At 40.6% G+C, this 16,285-nt stretch overlaps 1 protein-coding gene across 1 annotated transcript in view; it reads right to left on the bottom strand.

The window, feature by feature from the left end:
• LOC110507926 (chordin) overlaps positions 1 to 16,285 on the bottom strand; it is a 51,610-nt gene that overhangs the window by 5,772 nt on the left and 29,553 nt on the right. The window contains exons 10-14 of the mRNA XM_036965554.1: positions 5,924 to 6,071; positions 4,326 to 4,432; positions 3,900 to 4,179; positions 2,339 to 2,580; positions 2,015 to 2,128 (exon numbers count right to left, since the gene is read on the bottom strand). Of these exons, the coding sequence (XP_036821449.1) occupies positions 2,015 to 2,128; positions 2,339 to 2,580; positions 3,900 to 4,179; positions 4,326 to 4,432; positions 5,924 to 6,071 (891 nt within the window). The remainder of the gene's footprint in view (positions 1 to 2,014; positions 2,129 to 2,338; positions 2,581 to 3,899; positions 4,180 to 4,325; positions 4,433 to 5,923; positions 6,072 to 16,285) is intronic.

The following is a 16,285-nucleotide window of genomic DNA, read 5'->3' as shown; positions in this document are numbered from 1 at the left end:
GGATGGAGAGAAGCAGGGAGGAGAAAGACAGAAGGAGGAGGGGGGGAGAAGCAGGGAGGAGAAAGACAGAAGGAGGGATGGAGAGAAGCAGGGAGGAGAAAGACAGAAGGAGGGATGAGAGAAGCAGGGAGGAGAAAGACAGAAGGAGGAGGGGGAGAAGCAGGGAGGAGAAAGACAGAAGGAGGGATGGAGAGAAGCAGGGAGGAGAAAGACAGAAGGAGGGAGGGAGAGAAGCAGGAAGGAGAAAGACAGAAGAAGGGAGGGAGAGAAGCAGGGAGGAGAAAGACAGAAGGAGGGATGGAGAGAAGCAGGGAGGAGAAAGACAGAAGGAGGGAGGGAGAGAAGCAGGGAGGAGAAAGACAGAAGGAGGAGGGGGAGAAGCAGGGAGGAGAAAGACAGAAGGAGGGAGGGGGAGAAGCAGGGAGGAGAAAGACAGAAGGAGGGAGGGAGAGAAGCAGGGAGGAGAAAGACAGAAGGAGGGAGGGAGAGAAGCAAGGAGGAGAAAGACAGAAGGAAGGAGGGAGGGGGAGAAGCATGGAGGAGAACAGGACAGCAACACAATTAGACCCAACAAAATCATGAGAAAACAAAAATATAAATAAACAAATAAACAGAGCAAACTAGAGCGCTATTTGGCCCTACACAGAGAGTACACAGTGGCAGAATACCTGACCACTGTGGCTGACCCAAACTTAAGGAAAGCTTTCACTATGTACAGACTCAGTGAGCAAAGCCTTGCTATTGAGAAAGGCCGCCGTAGGCAAACCTGACTCCCAAGAGAAGATAGACAATGTGCACACTGCCCACAAAATTAGGTGGAAACTGAGCTGCACTTCCTAACCTCCTGCCAAATGTATGACCATATTAAAGACACACATTCCCCTCAGATTACAGAGATCCACAAAGAATTTGAAAACAAACCCAATTTTGATCAACTCCCATATCTACTGGGTGAAATACCACAGTGTTCCATAACAGCAGCAAGATTTGTGACCTGTTGCCACAAGAAAAGGGCAACCAGTGAAGAAAAAACACCATTGTAAATACAACCCATATTTATGCTTATTTATTTTCCCTTTTGTACTTAAACTATTTGCACATAATATGACATTTGAAATGTCTTTATTCTTTTGGAACTTTTGTGAGTGTAATGTTTGCTGTAATTTATTGTTTATTTCACTTTTGTTTATTACCTATTTCACTTGCTTTGGCAATGTAAACATATGTTTCAGAGAGAAAGAGAGCAATGAGGAGGAAGGAAGGTGGGAGAGAGGGGTAAGACAGAGGTTAGGATGCTAATGATTGGTTGGACACATCTGCCTTGTGGCTTGTTGTAAAGTGTACTTGTCGGCCGACTTTCTGCCCATGGCCCTACGGCTCCACTGCAGATTTGTGTTTGTGTCAGACCTGTTTGCTATTAAACCTGCCGGACCTTACTGGGTTTGTGTGTTCTTACACATTTCTTTCTTTCATTCTAATCACTGGCAGCTAAGACAAAATCATCAACCAGGCCTCCTGCAAATATGTTAGCGTGTAACGATGTGTTTGTTTGAGGGTGTGTGTGTCCTCACAAACTTTTATTTTTTCACCAAAACGTCTCTGAAAACACAAGACCACCTGCCAGTGAGATTGTGTGTCTGTGTGGCCTCACACTGGCTAAGTGAGCAATCAACACACACACACACACACACACACACACACACACACACACACACACACACACACACACACACACACACACACACACACACACACACACACACACACACACACACACACACACACACACACACACATATATAAACACTCAGCTGGCTAGGGCCCTGAGGGACCTCACCTCCCTCCCTTCCTCCTCTCTTCCACCTGTCATCGCTCCATCTCTATAATCCTCAATATATTCCAATAATGCATGATCAAACTGAAGGGTGTGGGTTGACATTAAGAGTGAGGTATGGTTTAGAGTGGTTGAGTTATGGCTGTGGAGGGATTGTGTTATGGCTGTGGTCCTACTCACCCGTCCGCGTATCTCTCCTCTGGTGTTGACCTTGGTGCTGACCTGGATGAAGGCTGTCCCTCTGTCCAGGTGACGCAACAACTCTACACTGATGTCCTTCAACACACCCTGGGCCTGAGAGAGAGACACCGAGAGAGACAGAAAGACAGACAGAGAGCGAGACAGATATACAGAGAGAGAGAGAGCGAGAGAGAGAGAGAGAGAGAGAGAAAGAGAGAGAGAGTGAATGGAGTAAGAGTCTGTCATAGACATTCTCTATATCATACTATTTAAATTGTTCATGTGTGTTTGTTTGTGATTATTCATGTGTCTTCCTCTGCCTACCTGAGAACCGTAGAACCCTGTCAGCAGTCTCTTGTGATTGGTGCTGCGTTCGTCAAGTTCTCCGATTTCAGCCAATCCGTGGAGGTGGGCATTGACTGTGAGGTCATCAGCTTTGCTGAGGCCTGCCACCACGATCTCATAATGGAGGTGACAGCGCTCGTCCACAGACACCCAGGCATGGCCCCCAGCACTGGTCAGGACTGGAGGAGCCACAAACTGGCCTGCCAGAGGGACAGGAATCTCTGGCGAAGGAGAGGTTTAAATATTAAAAACAAAAGACTAGAGTTAAAGAGAATAATGTCAAATTGGGATTGATGTTTTTCACCCAAACATGGACTGGAGTGGTCTTTCAGATACTTTATAAAGAAGATTCTGTGGACACTGTGACTCTACTCTAGAGGACTGGAGTGGTCTTTCAGATACTTTATAAAGAAGATTCTGTGGACACTGTGACTCTACTCTAGAGGACTGGAGTTGTCTATCAGATACTTTATAAAGAAGATTCTGTGGACACTGTGACTCTACTCTAGAGGACTGGAGTTGTCTATCAGATACTTTATAAAGAAGATTCTGTGGACACTGTGACTCTACTCTAGAGGACTGGAGTTCGCCACCACTAACCTTTGCATTTACTCAACCTAAGCGTATTTGAGTTATGCTACAGTGAAACCCAAACCAGTCCCTCACCCTTACCATCGCTCTCAGAGGGCCCTCTATTGTCACGTGTTACTGAGGAAACTCAGAGGGCCCTCCGTTGTCCCGTGTTACTGAGGAAACTCAGAGGGCCCTCCGTTGTCACGTGTTACTGAGGAAACTCAGAGGGCCCTCTATTGTCACGTGTTACTGAGGAAACTCAGAGGGCCCTCCGTTGTCACGTGTTACTGAGGAAACTCAGAGGGCCCTCTATTGTCACGTGTTACTGAGGAAACTCAGAGGGCCCTCAGTTGTCCCGTGTTACTGAGGAAACTCAGAGGGCCCTCTATTGTCACGTGTTACTGAGGAAACTCAGAGGGCCCTCTATTGTCACGTGTTACTGAGGAAACTCAGAGGGCCCTCTATTGTCACGTGTTACTGAGGAAACTCAGAGGGCCCTCTGTTGTCACGTGTTACTGAGGAAACTCAGAGGGCCCTCTATTGTCATGTGTTACTGAGGAAACTCAGAGGGCCCTCAGTTGTCCCGTGTTACTGAGGAAACTCAGAGGGCCCTCTATTGTCACGTGTTACTGAAACCATCCATTTTGGGACACATATGACTTGAATGATGCGATTCATGTAATACTTTTAAATAATAAAACAGCATGACATTCAAATGATAAAAATGTTCCTTTAGTTTTACAAGATATAAACCCCAGTAACTGTTAAACATTGATTTTGAGGCTTGACACATGTAACGTATGAAATACCTCGGAGGGCTAATTAGTACCTACACCTTCCATCATTTTGACTCCGTCAACTTTGTGCATATGGTGGAGGCGCGTGTGAATCCACAACTGGAGGGGCGAGGGGAAGGGGGTGCTTTAGGATTCAGCCCTAGTGCTCTGGTCTGAGGTCAGTGTCTCACCGTGTCTGGGTGCCTCCAGGCCGCTGTAGAGCAGGCCTCTGATCTGTCCACGTAGCTCCCCCTCCTGGCTGTGTGCCGTAGCCACGTTGATGAACAGTTCGTTCTGCAGCAGCATGTGGATGTGACGCGCCTCCAGACGACTCCAGCTGCCAGCCGCCCGCCCGCTGGGCCTGTCGAACTCTGGAGTTAGGTCATACAGCACGGAGCGCTTACTGCGCCGCCGAGGCTTTAGCTCAATGGTCAAACCCATCACCTCACTGGATACCCCCACTAGCTGGACCTGTGGACGGAGCAGGATATGGGTTGGTTTGGTGGTTCAGTTCAGTGTGGTTTGGTTTGGTTCAGTTATGTAAATAGTGACAGTACAATTCCATTAGATTCAGTTATTTGAAGTTCAAATCAATTCAATTCAGTTCAGATCCATACCTGGTAGTCCAGGGTGCCGTTGTCATGGAGATGAAAGAATGCTGATCCCACACCGCCTGTCGTCCCTGGTGTCAATGCATCACCACTGGACATGACACTCTGGATGGCTGGAAAGAGAAAGAGAGGGAGTAGAGGAGGGAAAGAGAAAAATGAGAGAGGGAAAATGTTTTAGTAAATATTTTCTTAAATCCTTGCTATTACATAACAGATGAACAAGCAGTGCCACACTTGGACCTTTTCATGTTTCCAATAAGTAAATTGAAGGTGAAACGAGGAAGGATGATGAGAGAGTGAGTAGGGTCTCCCTGACTCTGACCTCAAAACATTGTTCCCTTTCCATTTCACACCCAGATGACTACAATCTGAATGTGATGATGAGGCAGCTCTTGCATGCGACATGAGGCAATGCTCTCTGTCGAGTTATAATTCACCATGTTAGTCTGGAGAGCCAGACAGGGGGAGCCGAGAGAGGGCCAGAACACATTGTCTCACGTCTCCGCTGTAGAAAGACGTGTGCACAGACACACACACACACACCATGTCATCCCTCCACCAAGTGGGGACAATCACGGGGAATGAATACAGCACAGCCTGTCCACACAGAACTTTAGGGTGAGGGTATGTGTTTGTCATCTCAAAAGAGAGAATTGTAGCTTAAATGGTGTACCCCCACCTGCTAACCCATAACCTTGGGATGAGGTAACCCTTGTTGAACACGGAGGGGTTTAGAAGACTGACAGGGAAAGTCAAATAGAGAAGGAAAATAAAAGAAAGGCAGAATGGGAGTGATACAGCGGGAAGGAGTTCAAGACAGAGAAAGAACAGAACAAGATGGAGAGACAGGCAGAGAGAGAGCTAGACAGATAAGAGATGTTGAGAAGCATGTAGAGAAAGAGAGAGAGAGAGAGAGAGAGAGAGAGAGAGAGAGAGAGATGTAAGGAGAGAGTGAAACAAGTGTGTTGGGTTGAATTCTTCACACATAACGTCAAGCTGTTAATCATGGAGCTGGAACACCCGTATGGAGAGTGAAGTCCAGCAGAATGTGACCTTGGCAGCGCCCAGGGTGTGTGTGTGTTTGTGTGTTCGTGTGTGTACACCAAGTGTGTGCGTATGAAAAAGACAACGTGTGTGTGAGTGTGATCTAAGTATATAAGTATGTTTGTGTTAGAGTCGCTTGAATGGAACATGTGCGTGCTGAAATGTCTCAGACCAGCGCTCCTCATCTTGGTGGACCACCAAGTCAAAACGCAGAGCTATAAACATGGTTTTACTCCAGCGATAAGACTTGAAAGAATGAAGAGATGGAAGGAAGGAGGGAGTATTTCTAGAAGGGAGAGAATCGCTAAAACAACCATGGAGGAAAAGAAGGAGAACAAAACACATTCCTCCTACAGTAGGTCTCTGACTGGCCTCGGTTCAGGTGTGACAGGATGACAGAATGATGGATAGAACTCATAAAAAGAGGAATTAAGGTTGTTGGTGTGATGTTGAGTGACTCGAGTAACTTCCAAACAAATCGATTCAACCCATCACCTGTCTGAGTGGCTGACTGTTCACTGATTGTCTGATTGTTCTACATAAAGGGCGGTGGAGCTTACTGTCACATGACTTCCTGCCAGTGATAAAGCCAGAGATGTGTCGGGGGTCCTGGACCTCAGTTTCCACGGTGATCACCAGCTGGCCCCTTGACAACCAGAAGAGCTCCCGACTGTTCAGGTCTGTCAGCACCTCAGCAAAGTCTGTGTCCTAAAGGTAGAGAGTTGGAGAAATGGTGATACAACGTCAGAACAACCAAACCCAAATCTCTTACTAGACTTATCACAAACAAACACAGAAAGGTGATAATAGATAACAGATAATAGATAAACTCACAAACACACATACAGACACTGAGAAACACTAATTATGTCACTACAACACACTCTCTTTCTCTTTCAACAACCCCCCCACCACACATACATACACACACACAGGCTCACATAAACTCAACACACACCGACAATATGGCTTGCATTGGGGTTAATATCTCACACATTGCATCCATTTTCATATCCTTTCAACCGCCAGAGTTTGAGATAGAGAGATAGAGTTTGAGATAGATAGACAGAGTTTGAGATAGATAGACAGAGTTTGAGATAGACAGAGTTTGAGATAGATAGACAGAGTTTGAGATAGATAGACAGAGTTTGAGATAGATAGACAGAGTTTGAGATGGATAGACAGAGATTGAGATAGACAGTTTGAGATAGATAGACAGAGTTTGAGATGGATAGACAGTTTGAGATAGATAGACAGAGTTTTAGATAGATAGACAGTTTGAGATAGACAGTGTCTGAGATAGATAGACAGAGTTTGAAATAGACAGAGTTTGAAATAGATAGACCGTTTGAGATAGATAGACAGTTTGAGATAGATAGACAGAGTTTGAGATAGATAGACAGAGTTTGAGATAGATAGACAGACAGAGTTTGAGATAGACAGAGTTTGAGATAGATAGACAGAGTTTGAGATAGATAGACAGACAGAGTTTGAGATAGACAGAGTTTGAGATAGATAGACAGAGTTTGAGATAGATAGACAGAGTTTGAGATAGATAGACAGAGTTTGAGATGGATAGACAGAGTTTGAGATAGATAGACAGAGATTGAGATAGATATACAGAGTTTGAGATAGATAGACAGAGTTTGAGATAGATAGACAGAGTTTGAGATAGATAGACAGAGTTTGAGATAGATAGACAGAGTTTGAGATGGATAGACAGAGTTTGAGATAGATAGACAGAGTTTGAGATAGACAGTTTGAGATATATAGACAGAGTTTGAGATAGACAGTTTGAGATAGATAGACAGAGTTTGAGATAGATAGACAGAGCTTGAGATAGATAGACAGTTTGAGATAGATAGAGTTTGAAATTGATAGACAGAGTTTGAGATAGATAGACAGTTTGAGATAGATAGACAGAGTTTGAGATAGATAGACAGTTTGAGATAGACAGTGTCTGAGATAGATAGACAGAGTTTGAAATAGACAGAGTTTGAAATAGATAGACAGTTTGAGATAGATAGACAGTTTGAGATAGATAGACAGAGTTTGAGAAGGGTAGACAGAGTTTGAGATGGATAGACAGAGTTTGAGATAGATAGACAGAGTTTGAGATAGATAGACAGACAGAGTTTGAGATAGATAGACAGAGTTTGAGATAGATAGACAGAGTTTGAGATAGATAGACAGAGTTTGAGATAGATAGACAGACAGAGTTTGAGATAGATAGACAGAGTTTGAGATAGACAGACAGACTTTGAGATGGATAGACAGAGTTTGAGATGGATAGACAGAGTTTCAGATAGATAGACAGAGATTGAGATGGATCGACAGAGTTTGAGATAGATAGACAGAGTTTGAGATAGATAGACAGAGTTTGAGATAGATAGACAGAGTTTCAGATAGATAGACAGAGATTGAGATGGATCGACAGAGTTTGAGATAGATAGACAGAGTTTGAGATAGATAGACAGAGTTTGAGATAGATAGACAGAGTTTGAAATAGACAGAGTTTGAAATAGATAGACAGTGTGAGATAGATAGACAGTTTGAGATAGATAGACAGAGTTTGAGATGGGTAGACAGAGTTTGAGATGGATAGACAGAGTTTGAGATAGATAGACAGAGTTTGAGATAGATAGACAGACAGAGTTTGAGATAGATAGACAGAGTTTGAGATAGACAGACAGACTTTGAGATGGATAGACAGAGTTTGAGATGGATAGACAGAGTTTCAGATAGATAGACAGAGATTGAGATGGATCGACAGAGTTTGAGATAGATAGACAGAGTTTGAGATAGATAGACAGAGTTTGAGATAGATAGACAGAGTTTCAGATAGATAGACAGAGATTGAGATGGATAGACAGAGCTTGAGATAGATAGCCAGAGATTGAGATGGATAGGCAGAGTTTGAAATAGACAGAGTTTGAAATAGACAGAGTTTAAAATAGACAGAGTTTGAGATGGACAGACAGAGCTTGAGATAGATAGACAGAGTTTGAGATGGATAGACAGAGTTTGAAATAGATAGACAGAGTTTGAGATAGATAGACAGAGCTTGAGATGGATATACAGAGTTTGAGATAGATAGACAGAGTTTGAGATAGACAGACAGAGCTTGAGATAGATAGACAGAGTTTGAGATAGATAGACAGAGTTTGAGATAGACAGACAGAGCTTGAGATAGATAGACAGAGTTTGAGATGGATAGACAGAGTTTGAGATAGATAGACAGAGTTTGAGATAGACAGACAGAGCTTGAGATAGATAGACAGAGTTTGAGATGGATATACAGAGTTTGAGACAGATAGACAGAGTTTGAGATAGATAGACAGAGTTTGAGATGGATATACAGAGTTTGAGATAGATAGACAGAGTTTGAGATAGACAGACAGAGCTTGAGATAGATAGACAGAGTTTGAGATAGATAGACAGAGTTTGAGATAGATAGACAGAGTTTGAGATGGATAGACAGAGTTTGAAATAGATAGACCGTTTGAGATAGATAGACAGAGTTTGAGATGGATAGACAGAGTTTGAGATAGATAGACAGAGTTTGAGATGGATATACAGAGTTTGAGATAGATAGACAGAGTTTGAGATAGACAGACAGAGCTTGAGATAGATAGACAGAGTTTGAGATGGATAGACAGAGTTTGAAATAGATAGACAGAGTTTGAGATAGATAGACAGAGTTTGAGATAGACAGTGTGAGATAGATAGACAGAGTTTGAGATAGATAGACAGAGTTTGAAATAGATAGACAGAGTTTGAGATAGATAGACAGAGTTTGAGATAGACAGAGTTTGAAATAGATAGACAGTTTGAGATAGATATACAGTTTGAGATAGATAGACAGAGTTTGAGATGGGTAGACAGAGTTTGAGATGGATAGACAGAGTTTGAGATAGATAGACAGAGTTTGAGATGGATAGACAGAGTTTGAGATAGATAGACAGAGTTTGAGATAGATAGACAGAGTTTGAGATAGATAGACAGAGTTTGAGATAGATAGACAGACAGAGTTTGAGATAGATAGACAGAGTTTGAGATAGACAGACAGACTTTGAGATGGATAGACAGAGTTTGAGATGGATAGACAGAGTTTCAGATAGACAGACAGACTTTGAGATGGATAGACAGAGATTGAGATGGATCGACAGAGTTTGAGATAGATAGACAGAGTTTGAGATAGATAGACAGAGTTTGAGATAGATAGACAGAGTTTCAGATAGATAGACAGAGATTGAGATGGATAGACAGAGTTTGAGATGGATAGACAGAGTTTCAGATAGATAGACAGAGATTGAGATGGATAGACAGAGCTTGAGATAGATAGCCAGAGATTGAGATGGATAGGCAGAGTTTGAAATAGACAGAGTTTGAAATAGACAGAGTTTAAAATAGACAGAGTTTGAGATGGACAGACAGAGCTTGAGATAGATAGACAGAGTTTGAGATGGATAGACAGAGTTTGAAATAGATAGACAGAGTTTGAGATAGATAGACAGAGTTTGAGATGGATATACAGAGTTTGAGATAGATAGACAGAGTTTGAGATAGATAGACAGAGCTTGAGATGGATATACAGAGTTTGAGACAGATAGACAGAGTTTGAGATAGATAGACAGAGTTTGAGATAGATAGACAGAGTTTGAGACAGATAGACAGAGTTTGAGATAGATAGACAGAGTTTGAGATAGATAGACAGAGTTTGAGACAGATAGACAGAGTTTGAGATAGATAGACAGAGTTTGAGATAGACAGACAGAGCTTGAGATAGATAGACAGAGTTTGAGATAGATAGACAGAGTTTGAGATAGATAGACAGAGTTTGAGATGGATAGACAGAGTTTGAAATAGATAGACCGTTTGAGATAGATAGACAGAGTTTGAGATGGATAGACAGAGTTTGAGATAGATAGACAGAGTTTGAGATGGATATACAGAGTTTGAGATAGATAGACAGAGTTTGAGATAGACAGACAGAGCTTGAGATAGATAGACAGAGTTTGAGATGGATAGACAGAGTTTGAAATAGATAGACAGAGTTTGAGATAGATAGACAGAGTTTGAGATAGACAGTGTGAGATAGATAGACAGAGTTTGAGATAGATAGACAGAGTTTGAAATAGATAGACAGAGTTTGAGATAGATAGACAGAGTTTGAGATAGACAGAGTTTGAAATAGATAGACAGTTTGAGATAGATATACAGTTTGAGATAGATAGACAGAGTTTGAGATGGGTAGACAGAGTTTGAGATGGATAGACAGAGTTTGAGATAGATAGACAGAGTTTGAGATGGATAGACAGAGTTTGAGATAGATAGACAGAGTTTGAGATAGATAGACAGAGTTTGAGATAGATAGACAGAGTTTGAGATAGATAGACAGACAGAGTTTGAGATAGATAGACAGAGTTTGAGATAGACAGACAGACTTTGAGATGGATAGACAGAGTTTGAGATGGATAGACAGAGTTTCAGATAGACAGACAGACTTTGAGATGGATAGACAGAGATTGAGATGGATCGACAGAGTTTGAGATAGATAGACAGAGTTTGAGATAGATAGACAGAGTTTGAGATAGATAGACAGAGTTTCAGATAGATAGACAGAGATTGAGATGGATAGACAGAGTTTGAGATGGATAGACAGAGTTTCAGATAGATAGACAGAGATTGAGATGGATAGACAGAGCTTGAGATAGATAGCCAGAGATTGAGATGGATAGGCAGAGTTTGAAATAGACAGAGTTTGAAATAGACAGAGTTTAAAATAGACAGAGTTTGAGATGGACAGACAGAGCTTGAGATAGATAGACAGAGTTTGAGATGGATAGACAGAGTTTGAAATAGATAGACAGAGTTTGAGATAGATAGACAGAGTTTGAGATGGATATACAGAGTTTGAGATAGATAGACAGAGTTTGAGATAGATAGACAGAGCTTGAGATGGATATACAGAGTTTGAGACAGATAGACAGAGTTTGAGATAGATAGACAGAGTTTGAGATAGATAGACAGAGTTTGAGACAGATAGACAGAGTTTGAGATAGATAGACAGAGTTTGAGATAGATAGACAGAGTTTGAGACAGATAGACAGAGTTTGAGATAGATAGACAGAGTTTCAGATAGATAGACAGAGATTGAGATGGATCGACAGAGTTTGAGATAGATAGACAGAGTTTGAGATAGATAGACAGAGTTTGAGATAGATAGACAGAGTTTGAGATGGATATACAGAGTTTGAGACAGATAGACAGAGCTTGAGATGGATAGACAGAGTTTGAGATAGATAGACAGAGTTTGAGATGGATATACAGAGTTTGAGATAGATAGACAGAGTTTGAGATAGACAGACAGAGCTTGAGATAGATAGACAGAGTTTGAGATAGATAGACAGAGTTTGAGATGGATATACAGAGTTTGAGATGGATAGACAAGAGTTTGAAATAGATAGACAGAGTTTGAGATAGATAGACAGAGTTTGAGATGGATATACAGAGTTTGAGACAGATAGACAGAGTTTGAGATAGATAGACAGAGTTTGAGATGGATATACAGAGTTTGAGATAGATAGACAGAGTTTGAGATAGAAAGACAGAGCTTGAGATAGATAGACAGAGTTTGAGATAGATAGACAGAGTTTGAGATGGATAGACAGAGTTTGAGATGGATAGACAAGAGTTTGAAATAGATAGACAGAGTTTGAGATAGATAGACAGAGTTTGAGATAGATAGACAGAGTTTGAGATGGATAGACAGAGTTTGAGATGGATAGACAGAGTTTGAGATAGATAGACAGAGTTTGAGATGGATATACAGAGTTTGAGATAGATAGACAGAGTTTGAGATAGACAGACAGAGCTTGAGATAGATAGACAGAGTTTGAGATGGATAGACAGAGTTTGAAATAGATAGACAGAGTTTGAGATAGATAGACAGAGTTTGAGATAGACAGTGTGAGATAGATAGACAGAGTTTGAGATAGATAGACAGAGTTTGAAATAGATAGACAGAGTTTGAGATAGATAGACAGAGTTTGAGATAGACAGTGTGAGATAGATAGACAGAGTTTGAGATAGATAGACAGAGTTTGAGATAGATAGACAGAGTTTGAGATAGATAGACAGAGTTTGAGATAGATAGACAGAGTTTGAGATGGATAGACAGAGTTTGAGATAGATAGACAGAGTTTGAGATAGATAGACAGAGTTTGAGATAGATAGACAGAGTTTAAAATAGACAGAGTTTGAGATGGATAGACAGAGTTTGAGAAAGATAGACAGAGTTTGAGATAGACAGACAGAGCTTGAGATAGATAGACAGAGTTTGAGATGGATAGACATAGTTTGAAATAGATAGACCGTTTGAGATAGATAGACAGAGTTTGAGATGGATAGACAGAGTTTGAGATAGATAGACAGAGTTTGAGATGGATATACAGAGTTTGAGATAGATAGACAGAGTTTGAGATAGACAGACAGAGCTTGAGATAGATAGACAGAGTTTGAGATGGATAGACAGAGTTTGAAATAGATAGACAGAGTTTGAGATAGATAGACAGAGTTTGAGATAGACAGTGTGAGATAGATAGACAGAGTTTGAGATAGATAGACAGAGTTTGAAATAGATAGACAGAGTTTGAGATAGATAGACAGAGTTTGAGATAGACAGAGTTTGAAATAGATAGACAGTTTGAGATAGATATACAGTTTGAGATAGATAGACAGAGTTTGAGATGGGTAGACAGAGTTTGAGATGGATAGACAGAGTTTGAGATAGATAGACAGAGTTTGAGATGGATAGACAGAGTTTGAGATAGATAGACAGAGTTTGAGATAGATAGACAGAGTTTGAGATAGATAGACAGAGTTTGAGATAGATAGACAGACAGAGTTTGAGATAGATAGACAGAGTTTGAGATAGACAGACAGACTTTGAGATGGATAGACAGAGTTTGAGATGGATAGACAGAGTTTCAGATAGACAGACAGACTTTGAGATGGATAGACAGAGATTGAGATGGATCGACAGAGTTTGAGATAGATAGACAGAGTTTGAGATAGATAGACAGAGTTTGAGATAGATAGACAGAGTTTCAGATAGATAGACAGAGATTGAGATGGATAGACAGAGTTTGAGATGGATAGACAGAGTTTCAGATAGATAGACAGAGATTGAGATGGATAGACAGAGCTTGAGATAGATAGCCAGAGATTGAGATGGATAGGCAGAGTTTGAAATAGACAGAGTTTGAAATAGACAGAGTTTAAAATAGACAGAGTTTGAGATGGACAGACAGAGCTTGAGATAGATAGACAGAGTTTGAGATGGATAGACAGAGTTTGAAATAGATAGACAGAGTTTGAGATAGATAGACAGAGTTTGAGATGGATATACAGAGTTTGAGATAGATAGACAGAGTTTGAGATAGATAGACAGAGTTTGAGATGGATATACAGAGTTTGAGATAGATAGACAGAGTTTGAGATAGACAGTGTGAGATAGATAGACAGAGTTTGAGATAGATAGACAGAGTTTGAAATAGATAGACAGAGTTTGAGATAGATAGACAGAGTTTGAGATAGACAGTGTGAGATAGATAGACAGAGTTTGAGATAGATAGACAGAGTTTGAGATAGATAGACAGAGTTTGAGATAGATAGACAGAGTTTGAGATAGATAGACAGAGTTTGAGATGGATAGACAGAGTTTGAGATAGATAGACAGAGTTTGAGATAGATAGACAGAGTTTGAGATAGATAGACAGAGTTTAAAATAGACAGAGTTTGAGATGGATAGACAGAGTTTGAGAAAGATAGACAGAGTTTGAGATAGATAGACAGAGTTTGAGATAGATAGACAGAGTTTGAGATAGATAGACAGAGTTTGAGATAGATAGACAGAGTTTGAAATAGATAGACAGAGTTTAAGATAGACAGAGTTTGAGATGGATAGACAGAGTTTGAGATAGATAGACAGAGTTTGAGATAGATAGACAGAGTTTGAGATAGATAGACAGAGTTTGAGATAGATAGACAGAGTTTGAGATAGATAGACAGAGTTTGAGATGGATAGACAGAGTTTGAGATAGATAGACAGAGTTTGAGATAGACAGTGTGAGATAGATAGACAGAGTTTGAGATAGATAGACAGAGTTTGAGATAGATAGACAGAGTTTGAGATAGATAGACAGAGTTTGAGATAGATAGACAGAGTTTGAGATGGATAGACAGAGTTTGAGATAGATAGACAGAGTTTGAGATAGATAGACAGAGTTTGAGATAGATAGACAGAGTTTAAAATAGACAGAGTTTGAGATGGATAGACAGAGTTTGAGAAAGATAGACAGAGTTTGAGATAGACAGACAGAGCTTGAGATAGATAGACAGAGTTTGAGATGGATAGACATAGTTTGAAATAGATAGACCGTTTGAGATAGATAGACAGAGTTTGAGATGGATATACAGAGTTTGAGATAGATAGACAGAGTTTGAGATAGACAGACAGAGCTTGAGATAGATAGACAGAGTTTGAGATGGATAGACAGAGTTTGAAATAGATAGACAGAGTTTGAGATAGATAGACAGAGTTTGAGATAGACAGTGTGAGATAGATAGACAGAGTTTGAGATAGATAGACAGAGTTTGAAATAGATAGACAGAGTTTGAGATAGATAGACAGAGTTTGAGATAGACAGAGTTTGAAATAGATAGACAGTTTGAGATAGATATACAGTTTGAGATAGATAGACAGAGTTTGAGATGGGTAGACAGAGTTTGAGATGGATAGACAGAGTTTGAGATAGATAGACAGAGTTTGAGATGGATAGACAGAGTTTGAGATAGATAGACAGAGTTTGAGATAGATAGACAGAGTTTGAGATAGATAGACAGAGTTTGAGATAGATAGACAGACAGAGTTTGAGATAGATAGACAGAGTTTGAGATAGACAGACAGACTTTGAGATGGATAGACAGAGTTTGAGATGGATAGACAGAGTTTCAGATAGACAGACAGACTTTGAGATGGATAGACAGAGATTGAGATGGATCGACAGAGTTTGAGATAGATAGACAGAGTTTGAGATAGATAGACAGAGTTTGAGATAGATAGACAGAGTTTCAGATAGATAGACAGAGATTGAGATGGATAGACAGAGTTTGAGATGGATAGACAGAGTTTCAGATAGATAGACAGAGATTGAGATGGATAGACAGAGCTTGAGATAGATAGCCAGAGATTGAGATGGATAGGCAGAGTTTGAAATAGACAGAGTTTGAAATAGACAGAGTTTAAAATAGACAGAGTTTGAGATGGACAGACAGAGCTTGAGATAGATAGACAGAGTTTGAGATGGATAGACAGAGTTTGAAATAGATAGACAGAGTTTGAGATAGATAGACAGAGTTTGAGATGGATATACAGAGTTTGAGATAGATAGACAGAGTTTGAGATAGATAGACAGAGCTTGAGATGGATATACAGAGTTTGAGACAGATAGACAGAGTTTGAGATAGATAGACAGAGTTTGAGATAGATAGACAGAGTTTGAGACAGATAGACAGAGTTTGAGATAGATAGACAGAGTTTGAGATAGATAGACAGTTTGAGACAGATAGACAGAGTTTGAGATAGATAGACAGAGTTTCAGATAGATAGACAGAGATTGAGATGGATCGACAGAGTTTGAGATAGATAGACAGAGTTTGAGATAGATAGACAGAGTTTGAGATAGATAGACAGAGTTTGAGATGGATATACAGAGTTTGAGACAGATAGACAGAGCTTGAGATGGATAGACAGAGTTTGAGATAGATAGACAGAGTTTGAGATGGATATACAGAGTTTGAGATAGATAGACAGAGTTTGAGATAGACAGACAGAGCTTGAGATAGATAGACAGAGT

This window comes from Oncorhynchus mykiss, chromosome 27 (assembly GCF_013265735.2).
Source record: "Oncorhynchus mykiss isolate Arlee chromosome 27, USDA_OmykA_1.1, whole genome shotgun sequence".
Taxonomy (NCBI): domain Eukaryota; kingdom Metazoa; phylum Chordata; class Actinopteri; order Salmoniformes; family Salmonidae; genus Oncorhynchus; species Oncorhynchus mykiss.
Note: the sequence above shows the minus strand (reverse complement) of the source record. Positions and strands in the feature narration are given on the sequence as shown.